The 18,543-nt window shown below is 48.5% G+C and overlaps 1 protein-coding gene across 1 annotated transcript in view; it reads right to left on the bottom strand.

The window, feature by feature from the left end:
• GALNT14 (polypeptide N-acetylgalactosaminyltransferase 14) overlaps positions 1 to 16,405 on the bottom strand; it is a 66,792-nt gene extending 50,387 nt beyond the window's left edge. The window contains exons 1-2 of the mRNA XM_026844653.1: positions 16,386 to 16,405; positions 15,578 to 15,808 (exon numbers count right to left, since the gene is read on the bottom strand). Coding sequence (XP_026700454.1) covers positions 15,578 to 15,808; positions 16,386 to 16,405 — 251 coding nt within the window. The remainder of the gene's footprint in view (positions 1 to 15,577; positions 15,809 to 16,385) is intronic.
• Between the last annotated feature and the right edge of the window lie 2,138 nt (positions 16,406 to 18,543).

Genomic DNA, 18,543 nt, shown 5'->3' with positions numbered 1-18,543 from the left:
CTCCCCTCCCCAGCACATGCTACCACAAAAATACTAGAAAACAGGTAAAAGAAGAACCATCCAGAAGGCAGGAGAGAATGCAGCCACTGATGAAACAGGACTTTTCAGCTTCTGTGTTCTTCTGAAGTCAGTGTGCTGCCATGAATGTGATGGTCACAGCTAGTGCTTGCCTGAAGGCAAGCAGCTCCAAGCCTTGGTAGGGGACCACCACTACACACACTGCTCACCAGGGCAGGGACCTGCAAACAAGAACCCAGGTTCAACTGAACTGCAGGTTGACCTGAGAAGGTGTTTTGCCAGTTATCAGGCCTAGCATAAAGGACACAGCCAGCATAAAGATGAACCAATAACCAAATTGTATTTGCTACAAAAGGGTCAGTACATGGGTGAGCACTGGGGGTACAAACAAGTCAGTCAGATTATACATAATCAACATCAATCCCACTGACCCCAACAACACCACACAACCAACAATGGGTGGAATAAATGGCAAAATACAGTTTTCCATAGAAGGGATGGGAGACAACCGAGTCAACAAGCCAAACACGTAAGACGAAGGAAGCCACATATAGCATCTCTACACAGCTCACATTTACAAAAGCCAGACCTGACTGGAACCCAGCTCCAGGGAGGCAGGAGGTCCTTCCCCAACAAGGAACTCTGCACAGTGCATCCACCTCACAGACAAACACTGCCCCTTCCTGCAAGTGGTCCCAGCTTTTAACCCTCAGTGGGACACCTGACCCTTGTTTACTTAATGCAGACACCTGGGGCTCCTTTACCTCATGGCTCTCCCTGCAAGGCTGGCCGCACCCTGGAGGGAAGCTTAAAGGTAAACTCACCCCCCTTTGTGAAGGGCTGTGGGAATCACCCATATGTCAACCTTAATTTGGGGCTTGGGGTTGAAACCCCAGCATTTCAGAAGGTCAGCCTTCTTGGGTTGACCAAGAAGGACGTTTTTCTACACATCTTCTGGAAATTTAAACAGTGCTATATGTGACTAGTGCACAATTAGTATTTCCACTAACTCACTGCCTCTTTTGGTCTCTTTCTTTTCCCTGCAAGATAGATATCTAAAAAATTAATCAAACGGCTAAATTTGAAGAAAGGGAGAAATGCAAGAAGGCAAAAATAACCTTCTGTGCACATGACGTGCTGCTGCCTGAAAACCTCAAAACTGATGAGATGATGCATTTATAATTTATTAAAAATTTGCTGGATTGTGGTCTTTGGAAAAGGGGAGATGAAAAAAAAAAGAGAACCTACTAAAAAGGAAGGAGAGAATAGCACGGCTGCATTTAAAAACAAGTTAAACCAGATTGTGTGTCTTGATTTTCAAAGCAGCTCATGAATAATTCAGACTTCTAGGGCCCTCCACACAGACTCTGGGTCTGTCTTGCTTCTTGACTTCCCCCACCCTTCCTTTCTCAGAAAATAGGCAAAAAGTAAAAATAGAGAACAAAAGTGAAAAAAAGAAAACAAAAAAGAACCTTCTTTGTTTTCAGTAGAATTTTAAATCATGGCCAAATTTCTGATGCCAGTTTTACTGAAATACGAGACATGACATCAAAGGTTTTCACCTGGTGAAAGTAAAAGCAAAATCTGGCACCTTGCAGCTTCCTGGAAATCCACCAATCCCTTATTAAAGATATTTAGAAGCCAGGTCAACCTGAAATTACATTTCAGAGGGTCAGAACCATGAATGTAAAGTTCAGTAGTGAGGACGCTTTCTGACCAGAACTTCCTGGCACCACGTGGCAAATCAAAGCCGAGAAAGCCCCCATCCCCACAACGCATGCTTAGTCATAACTGAAGAAGCACAAACCCAGCTCCATGCTGTGATAGCTTAAAAACCACTTTAAGCATGCAGGGAATCTGCAGTGCTTACAGCAAAAATCTACCCAAATGGCCCTGAAACGTTGCCTGTGATTGCCCTTTTGCTACAGTTGATGGAGTAGGACTTTAAGGCACTGGGTAGCTGAAAAAACAAACAAGAGTTTGATGTAAGAAACTGTCTCATGGCCTTAATTATCAATAGTAGCGAGCCTCAGAGAATTAGTTCCATCGCTTACTAATACTCAACTTCGATTTCAGCCTGCACAAACATATTGGGTCAATAGAAATACCAAGACAAGCACGAAAGTTAAACAAACAACTTCATTCTGTCAGAATTACTTGGAGCAAGTTATCAAAGTAATCGATAGCATGTAATAACTATAAGACAAGTGGTCAATACGTTATAGCAGTCAAAGGCAGAGGATGGCTCTAGCAAAGAGTGATCAATGACACCCTGGGAATGCTGAAGCACTTGGTGATGAAGCGATGTCCATCATGAAGTCACCAGCTGGCCTCAGTACAGCTCAGGTGGGCGCTGCATCGCTCCCTACAAAGGACACCAAGACAAGGCTTTTCTCTTTCCTATAAAACCCCCAGGATCCTCTTTATAGGTCCATGTCAGGGAAGAAGGCATATGGAGTTTAAAAAGGTGACCCCATGCCTCCATGGATTGACCAGTGGTGACACACCCACCCTAGGGGCCATGGCCAGGGTTGCAGTCGATCCTGGTCTTTCAGAGACCCCCATCCCCCCCTCCAGTGGGAAGAAGCCCTCTCCCTGGCACAGTGACTGCCACAGCAATGTCCTCCCACCAGTGGTTCCTGCAGCTGCCGACGCACGTCGCGGCATCACTTCCACTCCAGCACATTGTTTGTTCCAGACGAGTGCAATGTGTACTTTTTATCTGATACTCAAAATCACTTGTTTTTAAATACAGCCTGTCATTTTTAGATGACTAGAAATGTCAAAAACATTTGAGATCTAAATGAAATTTCTTCTTTTTCAGGAGGAGAAAAACAGATCCCTTAGGCCTTAAGTTTTCCTGTATTTTTACTTTTAGATTCACTGACAGCTTTGCTTTTGGTTTGTCCTAAAATTGCCATCTCCTGGCTTTTCTTTTTCTTAAGTAACCAAAGAACCAAAACACAGTTACTCACTCAGCTCTGCTGAGCCCTGTCCACCCGCATAGCCCCCTGATTCAGGCTCCAGAGATGGGGCACTGACAACACAGACATATTCCAGATGTGGGGAGCAGACTGAATCCCACCACCCTCTGTTTCCATTTCTGGCTTCAGCCTCTCAAACAAAAGCAGCAGTGCCAGTGCCTGGATGTCCCTCACCTTGAAATGGAGCAGTTCGTCCTCAGAGCACAGTGACTGGCAGGTCACTGTCTTTTATTAATTTCCCAGCTCTCCCCTCTCCCCGGCCCCCATCGTGACAGGGACTCACAGAAAGATCACTGCGCCACAGACAGATATCTGGGGAACGAGCTTTTATCTCTGGGTGAATGTGTCGCAAAAGTGGAGCTAATTAACTGGGGCTCTGTTTTTGAAAAAGGTTAATATTTTATCACATGTCTTCTGTCTTGAGGAATAATTAGCCCTGGCACTACTAGCTCTGCTGCTTCCCAAGGGACTGAGAAAGAGACTGGAGGCTGGAGAGAGACACGTGGTATTGATGGATAGACAGAATCTCAACTCTGGGCTAACAGTACATCCAACCAGCAGTTACTTCTCAACACAAACTAGCCTTCTGTAGAATATTAACAGAAGCAAAAACCTGCTCCAAAGGCTGTATATGTACTACTTGTCCTATTCTATGCCCTTAGGTACAAGGGATGCTTTGAACCAAGCACTGTGACTCAGCCAAGAACTTCACAGCTCTGGCACCGGTGCACAGCACTGCCATCAGTGCCAGCTCTGAGGCAGGCTCTTCCCTTGTTGCTCCAGTGCCCCAGTTTACACAATGAGAGGGAAATCCCAGGGATTATCCTAACCCTTCCATCCCAACAACAAACCTGTTCTCATGCAGGGTACCAACGGTTGAACCACTAAAACAAACTCCCATGGGGACTGTGGAGAAAAAGATCCCTCCAGTACTGGCAGAGCAGTCCTCATTGGGGAGTACAGGACACAGCATCTCGCCACAGGGCTGCTACAGACAGGGCTGCGATGCAAGCAGGGTAAATGGAGGAACTGGAAAAGGATGAGGGAAGGGTCACTTCAGATTGACCAGAATTATTTTGTGCATGCATTTTTCTTGGCAAAATGTAATGGTCGAGGTAAGTGGGGAATTTCCAAAATGAAATCAGAACTGTCTCATGGGAAAACAAAACCAAAATAACTTAGGTGAAGGAAAGCTATCACTTGGGGAGGGGGGAGAAACTGTTTCAAGCTTTTCTTCTCTCTGAAACACCAATTTTTGGCAAGCAAAAGGTGAGTCCAACCAAAATAAAGGTGTTCTCCAGGGAAGGGACAGCTGGAATGGAGGCTGTGCTTGCTCGAGTGAGATCCTTCAACTCTTTTTGGAAAGATGCCTGTCCCGTGCAGATGCTCTTCCTACCCACTGAGGCACTGTGAGGCTGGAGCAAAGGACAACTTGGAGAAACAGAACACAGCAGGAAGAAATTTAGTATTATACCATGGTGTTTGCTGAAAGAGTCCAGAGTCACCCCCACAGCCAAGAGCCAGGCTCCGAGACACCAAGGTCCTACAGGCTCCCCCACTACCAACGCTGCTGATCCCCTTTGCGCTGCAGACACCTTTCAGCTGAGAACACAGCTCAGCAATCATTTCTGCTCATTGTGCAGACAGGTGTTTTAACTCACACTCCCTAGCACAGCTCTTTCAGATACAACTAGCTTTGCCCTCCAGAAAAAAATGAGTAACACAGCCACTTAACTGACACATCCTCCTTCATTCAAAACACCCGCCTATACATTTCCATCAGCTCCTCACATAGTCTAGCTCACTCCTAAATTCCTTCCCAAGAGTTGCCCTCATCCTTCTCACTCAAGACAGAGAAAAGGAGGCGGGAGGAATAGCACTACAAAGCCACTGCTGCAGAATAATCACTGTCACATTTGCCATTTCCCTACAGCATCCATGACTGAGACACAAACAACTCTGCTCCCGAAGAAACATCAGCCTCCCTGTGCCCCTGCCCCATCATCCCTTCCAGCACCATTTTTAATTAAAGCCCCTCAGCCTGCCTTTTCTGTAGACAGCCCCTTGTGATACAAAACTGCAGCATTTCACAGCACTTCAAATCCTGCTCCTTTGGTGACTGCAACATCTAGCACCAGGGCCTGTGACTCCAGGGCCTGATTCACAACCTGGGATCAAGGTGAACTGCAGTCCAAAACCTGAGCAGAGCCACTGTGCTACCAGGGTGAAGAAGATATAGCACCTCCAAAACCAGTGGGGTGGCAGTGCTTTCGCTCTGATGCAGCTACCCTCCGTCTCTGCCAAGGAGGCGATGTTGACTGACTTGAGCCACCACCTCCAGCTCCAGGGAGCGATTAGGCACAGTTTGGAGGGCAGAGCAGCATCACAGGCTGCCTCAGACATCAGAGCAAAATCCGGAGCTGGGTTAGTATCTCAGCACTTGGAAGTCTTTCTCCTCCCCAGGGAGGTCTGCACAAGTCATGCAGGGCAGTTCAGATGTCGCTGAGGCCCAGGGAACACACTAACTCCTGGGACAAGCAATGGCAGAGACAACACAGACCGTGACAGAAGCCCTGTCACATCTGAGGAGGGAAGAATGGTTTCTTCAGGACAAGTGGATGCTGGCATGATGGTCTGGCCAGCAGCACTGGCCAAGGATAGCCCACAGCTCAGACACAGGCAGCCATCTCAGGGAAGATGCAACTTCTCTCAGTGCTGAAGCTTACCATAATCCCATTTCATGCAGATCCTCCTCATCAACTCTTCCTTCCCTCCACCCCATTAAAAAAAAAAACTCCAAAAGCTTCAAAAGAGGACATTACATAGAAAGGTATTTGAAAAGGATCACCACATTCGTCAACTTCTGTTCCCTGAAGGCACCAGCCCCCGTCTCAGGAGCCATCAGGTCTAGCTGGCCTGCTTCTCAAGCCCTCCATCTTCTGGCTGGCTGCCCCATGGGCCACCAGACAATAAACATGGGGCAGCAAATGTCACAGACGCTCTCACACACTGGGGTGGCCACAGCCATTCCCAGTATGAGGACTTGGACATGCACCAGCTGTTTCCCAGAACCATGCATTTCCAGTTCACAGCCAGTGAGTCCCCAGAGAGATCAATTATGCTTCTTGTGTGAGCTCTCCAGAAGCAGTAGGTGCAGTTATCAGAAAGAGGCACCTTACCAAGATCTTACCAGGTGTCCCTACATCTGTGCAAGATGTCAACTCCAGCATAAGCAGGAGAACATGGAACACTGTTTTTCTGCAGTGTTAAAATGGTCCCATTAATATTTTTTTCCACGGTCAGGCAACATCACAGAGTGGAGACTCAGTGAGATTTTTGTCTCCGACTGAGTTTCCACAAGTCTTAGGAAAGAGAAAAGTTTAAGAGTTCAGTTCCAGCTTGAAACGAGGAATCAGGGTCACTTATTTTTTCTCAATTTTTTCCCCAATGTTCTCTGACCAGAGGTCTGGATAGATCACAGCCCTGCAGTCTAGGCAAAATTTAGCCAGGACCTTCTTCTCTTCTGTGAGGAATGTCAAAACAGATGGTCATGGTCAGTCCTCCAGTGAGTTTAGGCATCCCTAGCAGTAAACACTTCAAATCATGGGTCCTATTCTCTCAGAGAAATGCACATAAACCAAGAAACTCTCTACTGGAAGAAGTGAAGCAGTTTTGGATTTACACAAATGTAAAGGGAAAAAAATGTGGAGTTCTATGTGCACAGCATATTCTGAAACACCACAGACTAAGAAGTGCATGGAAACAGGGAAAATACAAGGTGCTGCCTAAAGCCCAGCAATTAAGGCTTTCTCCTTTGCTGATGTGGACTGTAAGTCTGGCCAGCTGACATGAGGGGACTCCATCTTTACAGCAGTCTTGGATGGATGCAGTGCTAAGGCCACCACATCTGCACACTAGATGCACTGCAGAGGATGCACGATGAAAAGCAGGGCATGAAAACAGCTGCAGAGCCTCAGCAGCATGAAAAATTGATACTGAAATGTGGTGGGGACTGTGCTGCCATCTAAGCAACCCAACCATTGTCAAAGCCTTCCAATGTCAAGCCAAAAAAGATACCTGGTAGTTAAGTGCAACAATCTTAGGAGGTGATGAATCCCAGAAAAGGAGATGAAGGAACTCCCCTCACTGCTGTCCCACCAAGAATGGGAGGTCACCAAGCAGCAGCACAAACTCTTGCTTATTAATCACATGGATAAAGGTCTCAGCAGTCCTCCAACAAGATGACCACACAGTGGCGTACAGATCTGAAACACAGATTTGCTACTGACATAATGATCAATCCTAGAAAACATGGCAGGCAGCAAGGACAAGGAGGGTTTAGCAAGCATGCTTCAATGTGCACCTACCCCTCCTCCCATTTAAATGCACTTGCTATGAGTGACTGGAGAATTGGGCCCACAGTGTCTGCAAAACGGGAAAGATACGGGTAACGCAAGTGCTACGAGGACTGCTACTCAAGCAACTTCAAAGCTTGTTATACAAACACAGGCAGCTGGGGAAGAACTACAAATTACATGTGCTGCAATCAAGGTTTGTAAATTATGTCAGGTCTTACAAAACGCTGGGCCAAGCCTGAGATGCAGGAGCCCCAGAGGGCTCAGTCATTTCTGCAATGAGAGAGAAACCTGGTCTGATTTCATAGATGACCCTGCTTTGAGCAGGAGGCAGGATCAGAGACCTCGCGTAGTCTCTTTCAGCCTGAATTATTCTATGATCTTATGAAGCGCCTGTTTCTGACTAATAGCTGTCTTGCTTTCCCTGCTTAACTGCCAACAATTGCAAATCCCAATACTCCTTGTTCTTTGTGCTACCTGCAAACAATCCCTCTGGGTTTTGATCACATACTTGTTCCTCAAACCTCCTTGGAGTTTCAAGTTCAAATTCACCCAGAAGACCAAGTGCAAAATGCCACTATGTGTGGTAAGCACTCCAGATGGAACAAATCTATGAAGTGCGGAACTGAGCTTTTCTGAGTGAAAGACTCAGGTTTTAGCCCACCTATAGTCATAGGTGGGTCAGGTTTAGCCAACAGGCACATGAAAGCCAGTGTTGGCCCAGGAGCAATAGGCAACAGACTGGACATCACAAACATCAGATGCTAGTATAGCTGTCTGACAGGGGCTGTGAGACCAAAATAACTAGTACATGCTAGTTTGGGGGACACAGTGCACATCCTTACTCAAATTATACCAGGCAAGACCGCCCTGGTTTGCATCCTCTACAATTGCACTTTGGGTTTCATACTTCAGTTCATTCAAAAGCCTCATCTCTCCAGCAACACATAGGTCCAAACTGTGAGTGACAGCTGGTATAAACTAGCACAAAGCTACAGATCGTGGGTTTTGATACGGGGAGCTCCATACTGGGTCTTTAGTTAGCAGACAACAAATTTTCCCAGCTAGGGGAACTGACTGTGCTAGTAACTTAACTGTGTAGCAAAGGTCTGAATTCTTGGAGGGCTGAAGAGCCTGAAAACAGGATAACTACGATGAGAAGAGATAATTACGACAGTTCCCTAAAAAATAAAATAAATCTCAGCATCACATGATGATTCCCTCTTACACAGATGGTACAGCTGGATCTCAAATAGTTGATCAGTCGTTGGTGATAGTGCATGGAGAGCGACCTGGCTCCCCAAAGCTGTCTCTGACTTTCAGCCGCCCAACTGCATTAATAGAAGCTACAGAACATATTAAGATATTTCCTTTCACGTTGATAACCTGTGCTAGCTAAGCAAAGGGTTACCAAGCTGCACAGCAGAGGCATGAGCAAATCTCTCTCTGAAGACACTGCCCAGCCCATGAAAGTTTCAAATTTAGGTCACAAAAGCCAGCTGATTGACAGCAAAAACAAAACGTTGGCCAATACAGGCAGTTCTAGTTTATCCCCAAGACATACACCAGCCCCTGCTCTATTTGATGGACTGTTCTCCTATCTTCATCCCCAGAGATCTCAGCCTAAGGAGGTGATGGAAAAACACAGTGTCAAGCACTAACCTCTTGGGGTCTGGTGTCCAAGAGATGAAAGCAATCAGGCTGTTTCCTAATAGAGACACTTTAAATGTGTTTTCCACCACTCATTTGTATAACTGCTTGCCCGCAGGGTCATGGCTGTGCTCTTGCCTGTCATTAGAAATAAGGGGACCAAGACCAAAGGCAGGGGGATCCCAAATGTTCTCTTACTCAGCTAATTCAGCCTCAGAATATGCTCTGCAGGCAAGAGATATAGGGACAAACCTTGTGCATACAGGACTTTGCCCAAATGTGATATATCTTATTTTGTAATGAAATCACAAAAACCTTGGCTCCGCCCAGAGAACAGTGTAACAGCTGGAATAACAAATCAAGGGACAGAAAAACTCTTTGGGATACTGCTGGCAGTCACACAGCAGCTAATAACGAACCCCAAAATCAAGAGACCCATACCCTCTTGCATCCAGCCTCCCCCAGCCCACACAAGGTGTTGCCAGCCTGCTCTCCCCAGGGTGTCACGCACTTCTCATGGGGGAGCACCCACACAGGGACCCCCCAGCCCACACAAGAGGGTGCAGGACAGAGCAAGGCCAGCAGCACACACATGTGGCCGCATGATGACACCTCCTCCAGCTTTCTTTATCACTGACTTTCAGCTGCTTTATTAGAAGCTACAGAAGATAGCAAGTTCTGAGTCCAGAGATGTGGCAGCATTTGAGCACTCCCTCTCCCCCACCTTCCTCACCTGGCTCCTTCCTTCACATCTTAGACTGTACAGCTCCATCCATCCTCGTGGACAGAGGTTCCCCCACCCCCACTGCACTCAGGGCACCTCTGCTCAGACATGCCCCGCTCCCTGCTGTCCCACCACCCCTCTGCCCCAAGCAGATGCACCCAGCAGAATCAGGTGCAGGGAGACCACGTGCACACACACCTGTACCCGCACCACTTCTTGCCCTGGTCTGCAAGACAGGGCATCCAGAGTCAGCAACCCGCAAGACACTGCCTGAGTAAGCAAATTTTAAAAATAACAGAATCCCTCAGGACCTTGTCTGCATTACAGAGGAAACTGGATTAGCTCAGCTACAATCCAGACGCCACAGTGAGGAACGTATGGAGTCAGCAAAGGGAAAGGCAGCAACAGACCAGGAAAACCTCTAGGTTCGGTTCTGCTCCCAACTGTACAAGGTCCATTTGGGTAACATCCTGCAAACCTTCCCTCGAATTCAAAGCGGGTCTGGCCACCTGCTTAGGTACCTACCTGCTTCTGCAGGTCTGATGTTCGGGTACCACTGAGGATGGCAGAGCAGAGCAGAGACCCACCTCTGTCCTGCCTGTGGACTAAGATGGGCTTTTCCACATATGTCATTCTCCAGACATTAAGTTTGAGGACTCAGAAGAAACTAGGCAAGAAAAATAAGATGTCTGAATCCCTGTGTGGGGTTTTATGCATTTCTAGCTGCTGAGACTTAGTGTTCATCTTGATTTATCTCAAAGTGGCTTGGTCTAGTGGGCAAGGAAGTTAAAGGAGGACAAGGCAATGCAAGAAGTCCAAGGGGATCATAAACATGCAAAGCCAAAGGCAGTGCTGTCAAAATCTACTTTTCTCCTCTTCAACTCTTCACTTCTAAGAAGATATTACAATATTTTCAGTGCACTTGACTGCTTGCTACTCCTGGGATACAGTCATCAAGCCAGCCAAAAGCAGAGCCACTTCAAAAGCTGCATGAGCTACATCTGCCCTCACGCAATCTGCACGTGGACATCTACACCCACTTTCACGTGCCGTGCACCAAATGTGTTTGCATGGGACACAGGGACACATGGAAGGTGTGCAGAGGCAGAGATGCACGCACAGCCACACGAGCCCGTGTACACAGGTACCGCACCTGGTCCAGACAGGACCACCCTGGGGACAGTGTGTTCCTCCAAGTCATCCCCATGCACAGCACAGTGAGGTATTTTCAACTACCCCAACTAGAGCTGCTCCAACATAATGCTGAACGTGCAGCCTCTGCACCCTTGGGATGTGCACTGCAATTAATGTGTCAAAATAACGCTGCAATGTGTAGTGCTTCAGGGCTGAAATCCTGGCTTTTCTGGACCTTGAGAACTCAAAACAGCAGCTCTCTGCCACAGGGTAATATCACACCCATCACCTCTTCCCATGCCTACAAGCAGAGCCACCAACCAGCCCTGGGCAGCTCTCCCACCCAACAGACGCTCTGCAGCTGGCACCACACTGCAGTTTGAGTGAGGAAACCTGGAGGAAGTCTTATGGTGTGTGTTGTTCCTCACAAAGGGAACAGGACAGACTGTGAGGGCAGAGCTTTTCTAGAGGGCACAGGTTGGCACGACCAGGCCGCTGGGCTGCCAGAATGCTCTCATCTTCACCAGACAATGCAGTGTCTGATCTTCCTATCTGCCAGTATCCCTGCCAGACTCGCATTTCAATCACAACTTGATTTTAGCAGCTGCTTTCTCTCTCTCAGACATGCACATACGCACACAAATGCACCCCCTCAAGCAGCTGTAAAATTCAAGCTTAGCTGGGTAGGTAGGGCCTCTTGTAAAGCACTTGGGACTCAGGGAGGGAGGGAGCTTCAAAAATTCAGAGGATTATTGCCTTAGGCCAGGATTTGAGAGGGCTCCCTCCTTGGCCTTCCTGCTCTACCAGCTCTTGAGACAGCACTTCTAAACACATATTGGTGCTGTGGAGGAAAAAAGCAAGACAAATAGAGGAAAACAGGCAGCAGGGGATGCCTGAGGCTGGCTGGCATGATTTGAAATAGCTAGAGAACTCTGATGTAGGCTCTTACCTCTCCTCCAGTCATTACTCTCATCTACTCTACTATTTCACCTCTTCTTTGCCACCGTCAGCGAGCACAAATCCCAGCTCAGGTTGGTGCTGGCCACGACTCGTGGTCCCAGCCTAGCCTGGCAGCCACAACAGCACCTGCACATCTATTAAACCTAACGGAGCGTTTGAGAGGCGGAGGTCAGCCTAAGCAGCATATGGAGCAACCGCGTGGTGAATACCGGCCTCCCTGGGAGCTGTCTGCCACAGATGGAAAAAGCCCAGGAGCCATCACGATGAAATCTTCTGGCTGGGGGTGACGCATCCTCCCTGTCGGCTTTCCAAGCCGCTGAGCAATACTGGAAACCTCAGCTCCTCTCCCCCTGTGTGTGCGCCTGGCACTGACTCACTTGCTGACGTTTTGGTCCTGCGGTTTGCCGGTGGGAGTTGCAGAAGGTGGGATGTGGCAATGAAGTAATCCCAATGGCATGTGGCTACCACAGTGGAGGCAGACTAGCCACCCACTCCAGAGGCATGAGCTGGCTGCACATGATGTGGACATGCCCACTGGATCTGGATCCAGCCTGCTGCTGTGGTCACAGGGATTTTTTAACCTTGACTCTTGGACGGGATGGAATACAACTACCATGGGACAGTACATGGTCTTCTCCTGGAGAAAGACATCCCTTCACATGGTCCAAGAGCTTAGTCGGTTGTGCAACCAGGAACACAGTTAATGGCAGGGAAATGCAGGCAGGTCACCAGGAGCAATGCTCCAGCTGTGAGATCTCCCAGGCCAAGGGACATGACGTGGCCCATGGAAGCCATGGCATTTCCCCAGCTGAAATCACCCACAAACCAAGCACAGGCTTTCAGCCCTGCACTGGCTGGAGGCAGGCAAGGGGAACCACCACGGTTTCTCCAGCTCTGATCCCTTGCAGCACTGTGATTCCTCTCCATCTGAAACTATTCCACTGGCTGCAATTTAAAAACAAAATCAATCCAACAAATATTGCTAAGCAACTGTCTTTCAGTGCCACATCCCACCCCGCCAAAAATATTTGCCCTCTCCGTGACCTTCTGGCAAGGAGCTTGCTGCTCAGCCCTTGCCAGATTTTGTGCATTCAGCTGTTGCTGGCAAATCCATATACTTGTCTGGATTAGCAAAGAAAACTCCAGGAAATCTGCAAACATCCTGGTGAAAAACACCCCACAGAGAGGCTCTAAGGAGCAGCAGTCCCACATCCCAGGTACTAGGATCAGGACAACAAGGTGCTGGTCTTAGGGCATTAGGTGGTCTGCAGGTCTGTGAGTCTCAGTGCTGCCATGCATCATACAGAGGGGATAAAAGATGGAGAGCAAACACACTGAAAACCTGGTTGCAGAGCAGAGCAAGCTGCTTCAGGCAACAACATTCAGCTGAGAGGCTGAAGGAGAACATGCTTACCCATAGGGAAGAGCTGCAGAGGTGGCAAGACCCTCTCCAAAGCCTCCTAACCCCTTGTGCGAGCTGGGCAGAAGCCCCTTGTCATGGCAGTGCCCCTTGGTGTGGGGCCCACGATAGGATGTACCTTCCCCCAAGGTCAGCTGGAACAGAATTGAGGTTCAACTCTTTGGGTTCACTCTCAAACAAGACAGTCTGAGCACTTCCAGTCTGGCTCACACAAAGCAGCCTAAGCCAGGTTTGCCATCAAAACCAAGACTTTAAGCACAGCCTCCAGCAGGGCACGCAGCATGAGCCCTGGGGTTTCCCATCTCTCATGATAGCCCAGTCCATGGTACTCTGCTCTCTGCTTCACAGCAGCGACCTCTCCCAGTCAACCCCATGCTGGACTCTCCTTACACATTCTTGCACACCCATCAGCAATTTCTCCCTGATCCAAGAGAAGGCCATGCTCATCCATGCTCTCCTACCCAGCTCTGCTGGGCAATTCAAGACCCACTCCCAAGTTGCACAGCTGTGCCTGAACATCGCCTGTGGCAGCTCTTGGAACACCTGTGCCGTGAGCAAGGATTATCTTTCCAGATAGGGCTTAGCTCTGCACCCTTCTCTCCCCTTCAACCACCATGTCAAGACCCTTCTCCCTCCCCCATCCCCCTCATCAGCTCCCCCAGGTCTCCCAGCAGCCCCATTTCCTCCGTGGCCACTCTAATGCTCGGCTAATGGTGCATCATCCGCAGCATTGTTCAGACATATTCAATAAATCAGAATCCAATTACCGGGTTAAGGAAATTGGAAGCAAATGCAATTAGCCCCAGCCCCTCCCACGTGCTGTGCCCTCGCTTCCTCCTTAATGAGAACTTTTCTTTCACAGGAGCACTCAGGCCCGCATCTGCCCGCCCAGGAACAAGGTGGCTGCCACCATGCAGCAGGGGTACAGCGAGGGGGCAACCAAGTCAATCTTCCCTTTTAATAGGGCAGATGGTTAATATGCCTGGCATTAATTCTCTCCAGGAATAGTACACTCACTCTCTGCTCAGTTATAACAGGCGTCCGTCAGGGCTGACAGCTTCTCTCCAGAGAAAGGAGCATCTGGTCCTTACTACGAAAAGGAGCTAAAACAATAAATAAATAAATAAATAAGCAGACTGCTTGCTAAAGGGCTGGAAAACTGGTGCTGTTTCAGCATTTCAGCCTAAGTGCTGCATTCGAACTGGAATATGGAAAATTCAGGGTTGGGTCAGGTGCCAGGAGCAAGGTGCAGCCTGGGCAGTGTGGGCAGCAAGGTGCCATGGCTGGGGCCAGCACAGAGCTCCCATCAGAATAGGACTTCCCCCCAAAGGGCTCCCAGGACAAAGCAGTAGAAGACAGCTACTGCCAGCAGGCTGGGACATAATGCCAGGCACAGCTCCTTGGGAAGGGCCTGCACCAGCTGTGGGCTGGGGACCTCCAGTGGGGGCCAGGCATACGCTGTGCCCTTGGAGGACAAGGAGGAAAACTGCATCGAGGGAACCTTGGGAGCATTTCCTACACCAGCTGGACACTCTGGAATCACTTTGTCCAGCAGACTAACAATTAACCCCATCGACCATCAGCAATCTGCAGCTGCAAAGGGCAGCTCTTCCCCAATGAGTTTAGAGAGGTGACTGGAGGGAGGCTACAGCTGCACTCATGGTAAGCGAGGGTACACCAAAACTCCCACCCTGCCCTCCTCATGCTGACAGCAGCAAGGGAATGTAGGTCCCACAAGGCAACCCTTGATATAATCCTCCCTGCCTCTCCCAAGAGTTCCTTTGGGTGTCGAGGATATCCTTGACCTCCATGGTACTGGAGCAGATAGTACCCCAACAAGTTCTTATCTTCCTCTCCCCCTCACTCAGCAGTAGTCCCTTATTTCACACATTAACTTCTCTCTGCAGAGCAAAGTGTTCAACAGTTATTTTATCCCCCTTCCGACAGCTCATTTCATCCTCTGGAGAGCAAGAGTTCCCAGCACCAGTGAAGACTTTGCCTGTCGTGCAGATGTGCTCTCGCACACCCATTACTTTTCTGAAGGAAAAAAGGATTTTCCTTTCTTTTCCTATGGTCCTGGAGTAATTTATACAGGTTTTAGTTAACAGGTTTGGGACTGCCAGACATGCCAAGAAATCAAGTAAAGTGAAAGACTCAATCCTAAAAATACAACTCAGGCATAGCCAATCCCAAGTGCACCCACTGGGTGTGGGTGAAGGGCCCAGACCCACCTAGCATCCTAAAACCATGGCCCTGAAGAGGAATGGGACTATCCACCCATATAACGAAGTTTTGTGAGGAAGATCAGGAGAAACCATGGGGGAGGCAGAACCTGTGATGGCGTGTGTCCCGGACGGCACGGTCACTGGGGATCCTCTCGCTCTCCCGCTGGTTAAAGGCATGGAGCCGGTACGGGTCCTCTCCACCCTTCCACCTCCGGGCGCTCAGGTACCTCCGCTCTTCAAACTGATCCCAAAGGTCGTCCCAGTCCACGTCCGAGCCCTGCGCGCACAAAGTCAGCCCCGTTAGACAGAGGAGAGACCAGAGGACATCTGACCCCGCTCTGGAGGTCGGTCAGCCCCACGGTGCAGACAAGCATCGCAAGAGCAGGCTAACAAGGAACCTCATTAGGTTTTCTTTTTTTTTTTTTTTTTTTTTTTTTTCCTTAGGTCTTGAAACAGCACGTCAAAGAGAGCCTGCCAATTTGAATTTAAAATGACTAATTTGAAACCAAAATCATGTCTCTGGTGGATCTCTCTCTCAAACAGCACAGTTTCAAGAAATATAAAAGCACAAAGATATTGTTAGGGTTTTAATTTCTCTCCAGCTAAAAAACAAAGGTATTTTACACCACATGCCCATCACCCCTGTAACCCTTCAGGCAGGAAAGGGCCAGACAGAAGCAGTTTCATCAAGCACAATCCCACGTTTCCACAGCTGTACCCTGCCCCCAGGGCTGGCTCCAGCAACTGGACCCTGAAAGAAGGGGGCCGTTGTCCTCCCAGCCCAATTTCGGTCCATCTTTGCTACAAGTCTCCCACCGAGGACTTCAGCCCTAATGCAGGGAGAAGAGCCGGCAAGCATGGGCCTGTGCTGTATCCCCCGTCCAAAAGGATGAAGGAGCTGCTTTTTGGGGTTACCTGACAGCTCCGACAGCCATCAGGGGGTTTAAGCATCCCTTGGCAGCTTGGTGCCATCAGGGGGTTTAAGCATCCCTCAGCAACATGATGCTGTCAAGGGGTTTAAGCATTCCCTGGCGGCAGGATGCCTGAGCCAGCCAGCACAATGCAGCACTGATAAGATCTCATCCTTACAGCAGCACAACCTCTTTGATCTCAGCCCACGTGTAACACAGAGAGATGCAAACATTTACAGACATCTCAGCCCTAAAGAAAATTGTGATCTTATCCAATAATTGATCTTTTCTTCTTCTTTCCTTTTTTTTCCCCCTCCTCAGTTCACACCATCTCAAAGCCGATTTTGCCTGCTAATAGTGCAAAATGAAGCTTTTGAAACGGGTGATTTTTATCCTGTAATTGATTTTACTCGCATCTGGCAGTGCGTTTTCTCTAGTCATAGGAAGGGGAGGAGGGAGCACTGGCTCCTGCAAGTGAACCACAGCAAGACCAAGCCGGACACCTCCAGCCACATGATGCCCCACACTGCCCTGGGTCACAAGGACACCCCCAACAAGCCAACAGAGCCCAGGGATGCAGGGGTTTCCAGATACAGGGTCGTATTCATCCTCCTCCAGTGTGACCCCACGGCCTTCTCAGGAGCTCCTCCAGCACTTACCCTAGTGCAGGGCAGACCAGAAGAAACCCCCAGGCCACGAGCCATATTGGGAGAAAGTTTTTCAGGAATAGGAGAAAATTATTCAAGGCTGGGAGAAAGTTATGAAACCAGTAAGGCCACCGCAGGAGGTTTACAAGGAGGATGTACATAACCTGTCTGTGGGCTTTTGCGAGGACCAACATACACTGGGTGATAAATATTCTTTATGGTTTTTTCTAAGGCATCTTGCAAAACATGATTTACTGCCACAGTAAAAGATCAGGGAAAAGTGAGCCGATTGCATCGCAGAGCCACCGGCAGTCTGACGTTTATAAGATTTCATGATGACCCTGGGGGGGCCTGGCACTGTTAAAACAACCACTGTAGAGTTGCAGTCCCTAAATTTTAATGCTGTGAAGAAAAGTAAAAGTTGAGTTTATCAAACTTAATGAGAAATTACTTTTAAAAGCGGCCATATAACACTTAAAGCTGTTGGATGTATATGTTTTTTTTGTTGTTTTTTTTTGGGGGGGGGTTATGTCAGTTAAACCCAATAGCCTGGAATCAGCTAGAAAGGTGCAGATGGGCAAGCATCCAACAGCTCTAGTGGGAGGGCTGGCAGATTCCCATGGGCAGCCACAGCTCCATGAAAACAGGAACTTTTGCACATGCTGCAGGGCAGCAAGGCTCTGGCCAGGCCAGCATAAGCAGGGGGTCAGCACACAGGAGGGTCCTGGCACCTGCTTTGAGGTCTGGGATGGCATTTCCCCAGCATTCAACTAATCTCACTACCATGCTGTTACTGGGGGGTCCCAAATGGATACATGGACATGGCATTTGCTTCTTATCCTGCTCTGGATATATCTTGCATCCAAGGATTACATTCTTGGTCATAACACAGTGAATAACTAATATTGCTGTGAAATCTCCACCTGAAAGACATCAGCCCACTTTGATTCACACAGGCTCTCCTTTTTGGGTCAGGAAAGGTATCAGTAGGATGCTTCCTAAATATCAAAAGCAAATAGATGTCAAATAGAGATTAAAGAGTTATTTTAACCACTATATGGCCACAAAACAAACCCAGGGATTGGGTTAACTTTCTCAGCCAGAAGTAGATATCCAGGTTTTGTCATTTGCTTTCAGTCCTCATCTCCTGTCCAAATCTTCTGGGTGTTCTTCAGCTTTCTATCCCAAGCTTCCTGCAAGGTTAACCAAAATCAGAGCAAGATGCTCTGACACATGCATACACCAGCCTCTGCAAAAAACTAACTGTGCAAAGCAGTGGTCTCGGATGAAAAGCTCCTAGCTATGCAAGCAGTGGGAAACAGGAGACCTCCCCAACCACACACAGGGGCTTGTCTGTTTCTTGGCACTGGATCAGGGATGGGGAAAGCAAGTTAAAGCGTAAGGAGAAATCCCCTTCACTCATCACCCAGGGACAGCACATCAGATACGGGTTACTGGGTAAGGTCTTCATTATAATATTTCCACCATGTATTATCACCTCTTCCTCACACTAGA

The sequence above is a fragment of the Athene cunicularia genome, assembly GCF_003259725.1.
Source record: "Athene cunicularia isolate RWA chromosome 3 unlocalized genomic scaffold, athCun1 chr3_part1, whole genome shotgun sequence".
Lineage (NCBI taxonomy): Eukaryota > Metazoa > Chordata > Aves > Strigiformes > Strigidae > Athene > Athene cunicularia.
The sequence above is the reverse complement of the archived record's forward strand: the minus strand, read 5'-3'. Positions and strand labels throughout refer to the sequence as shown.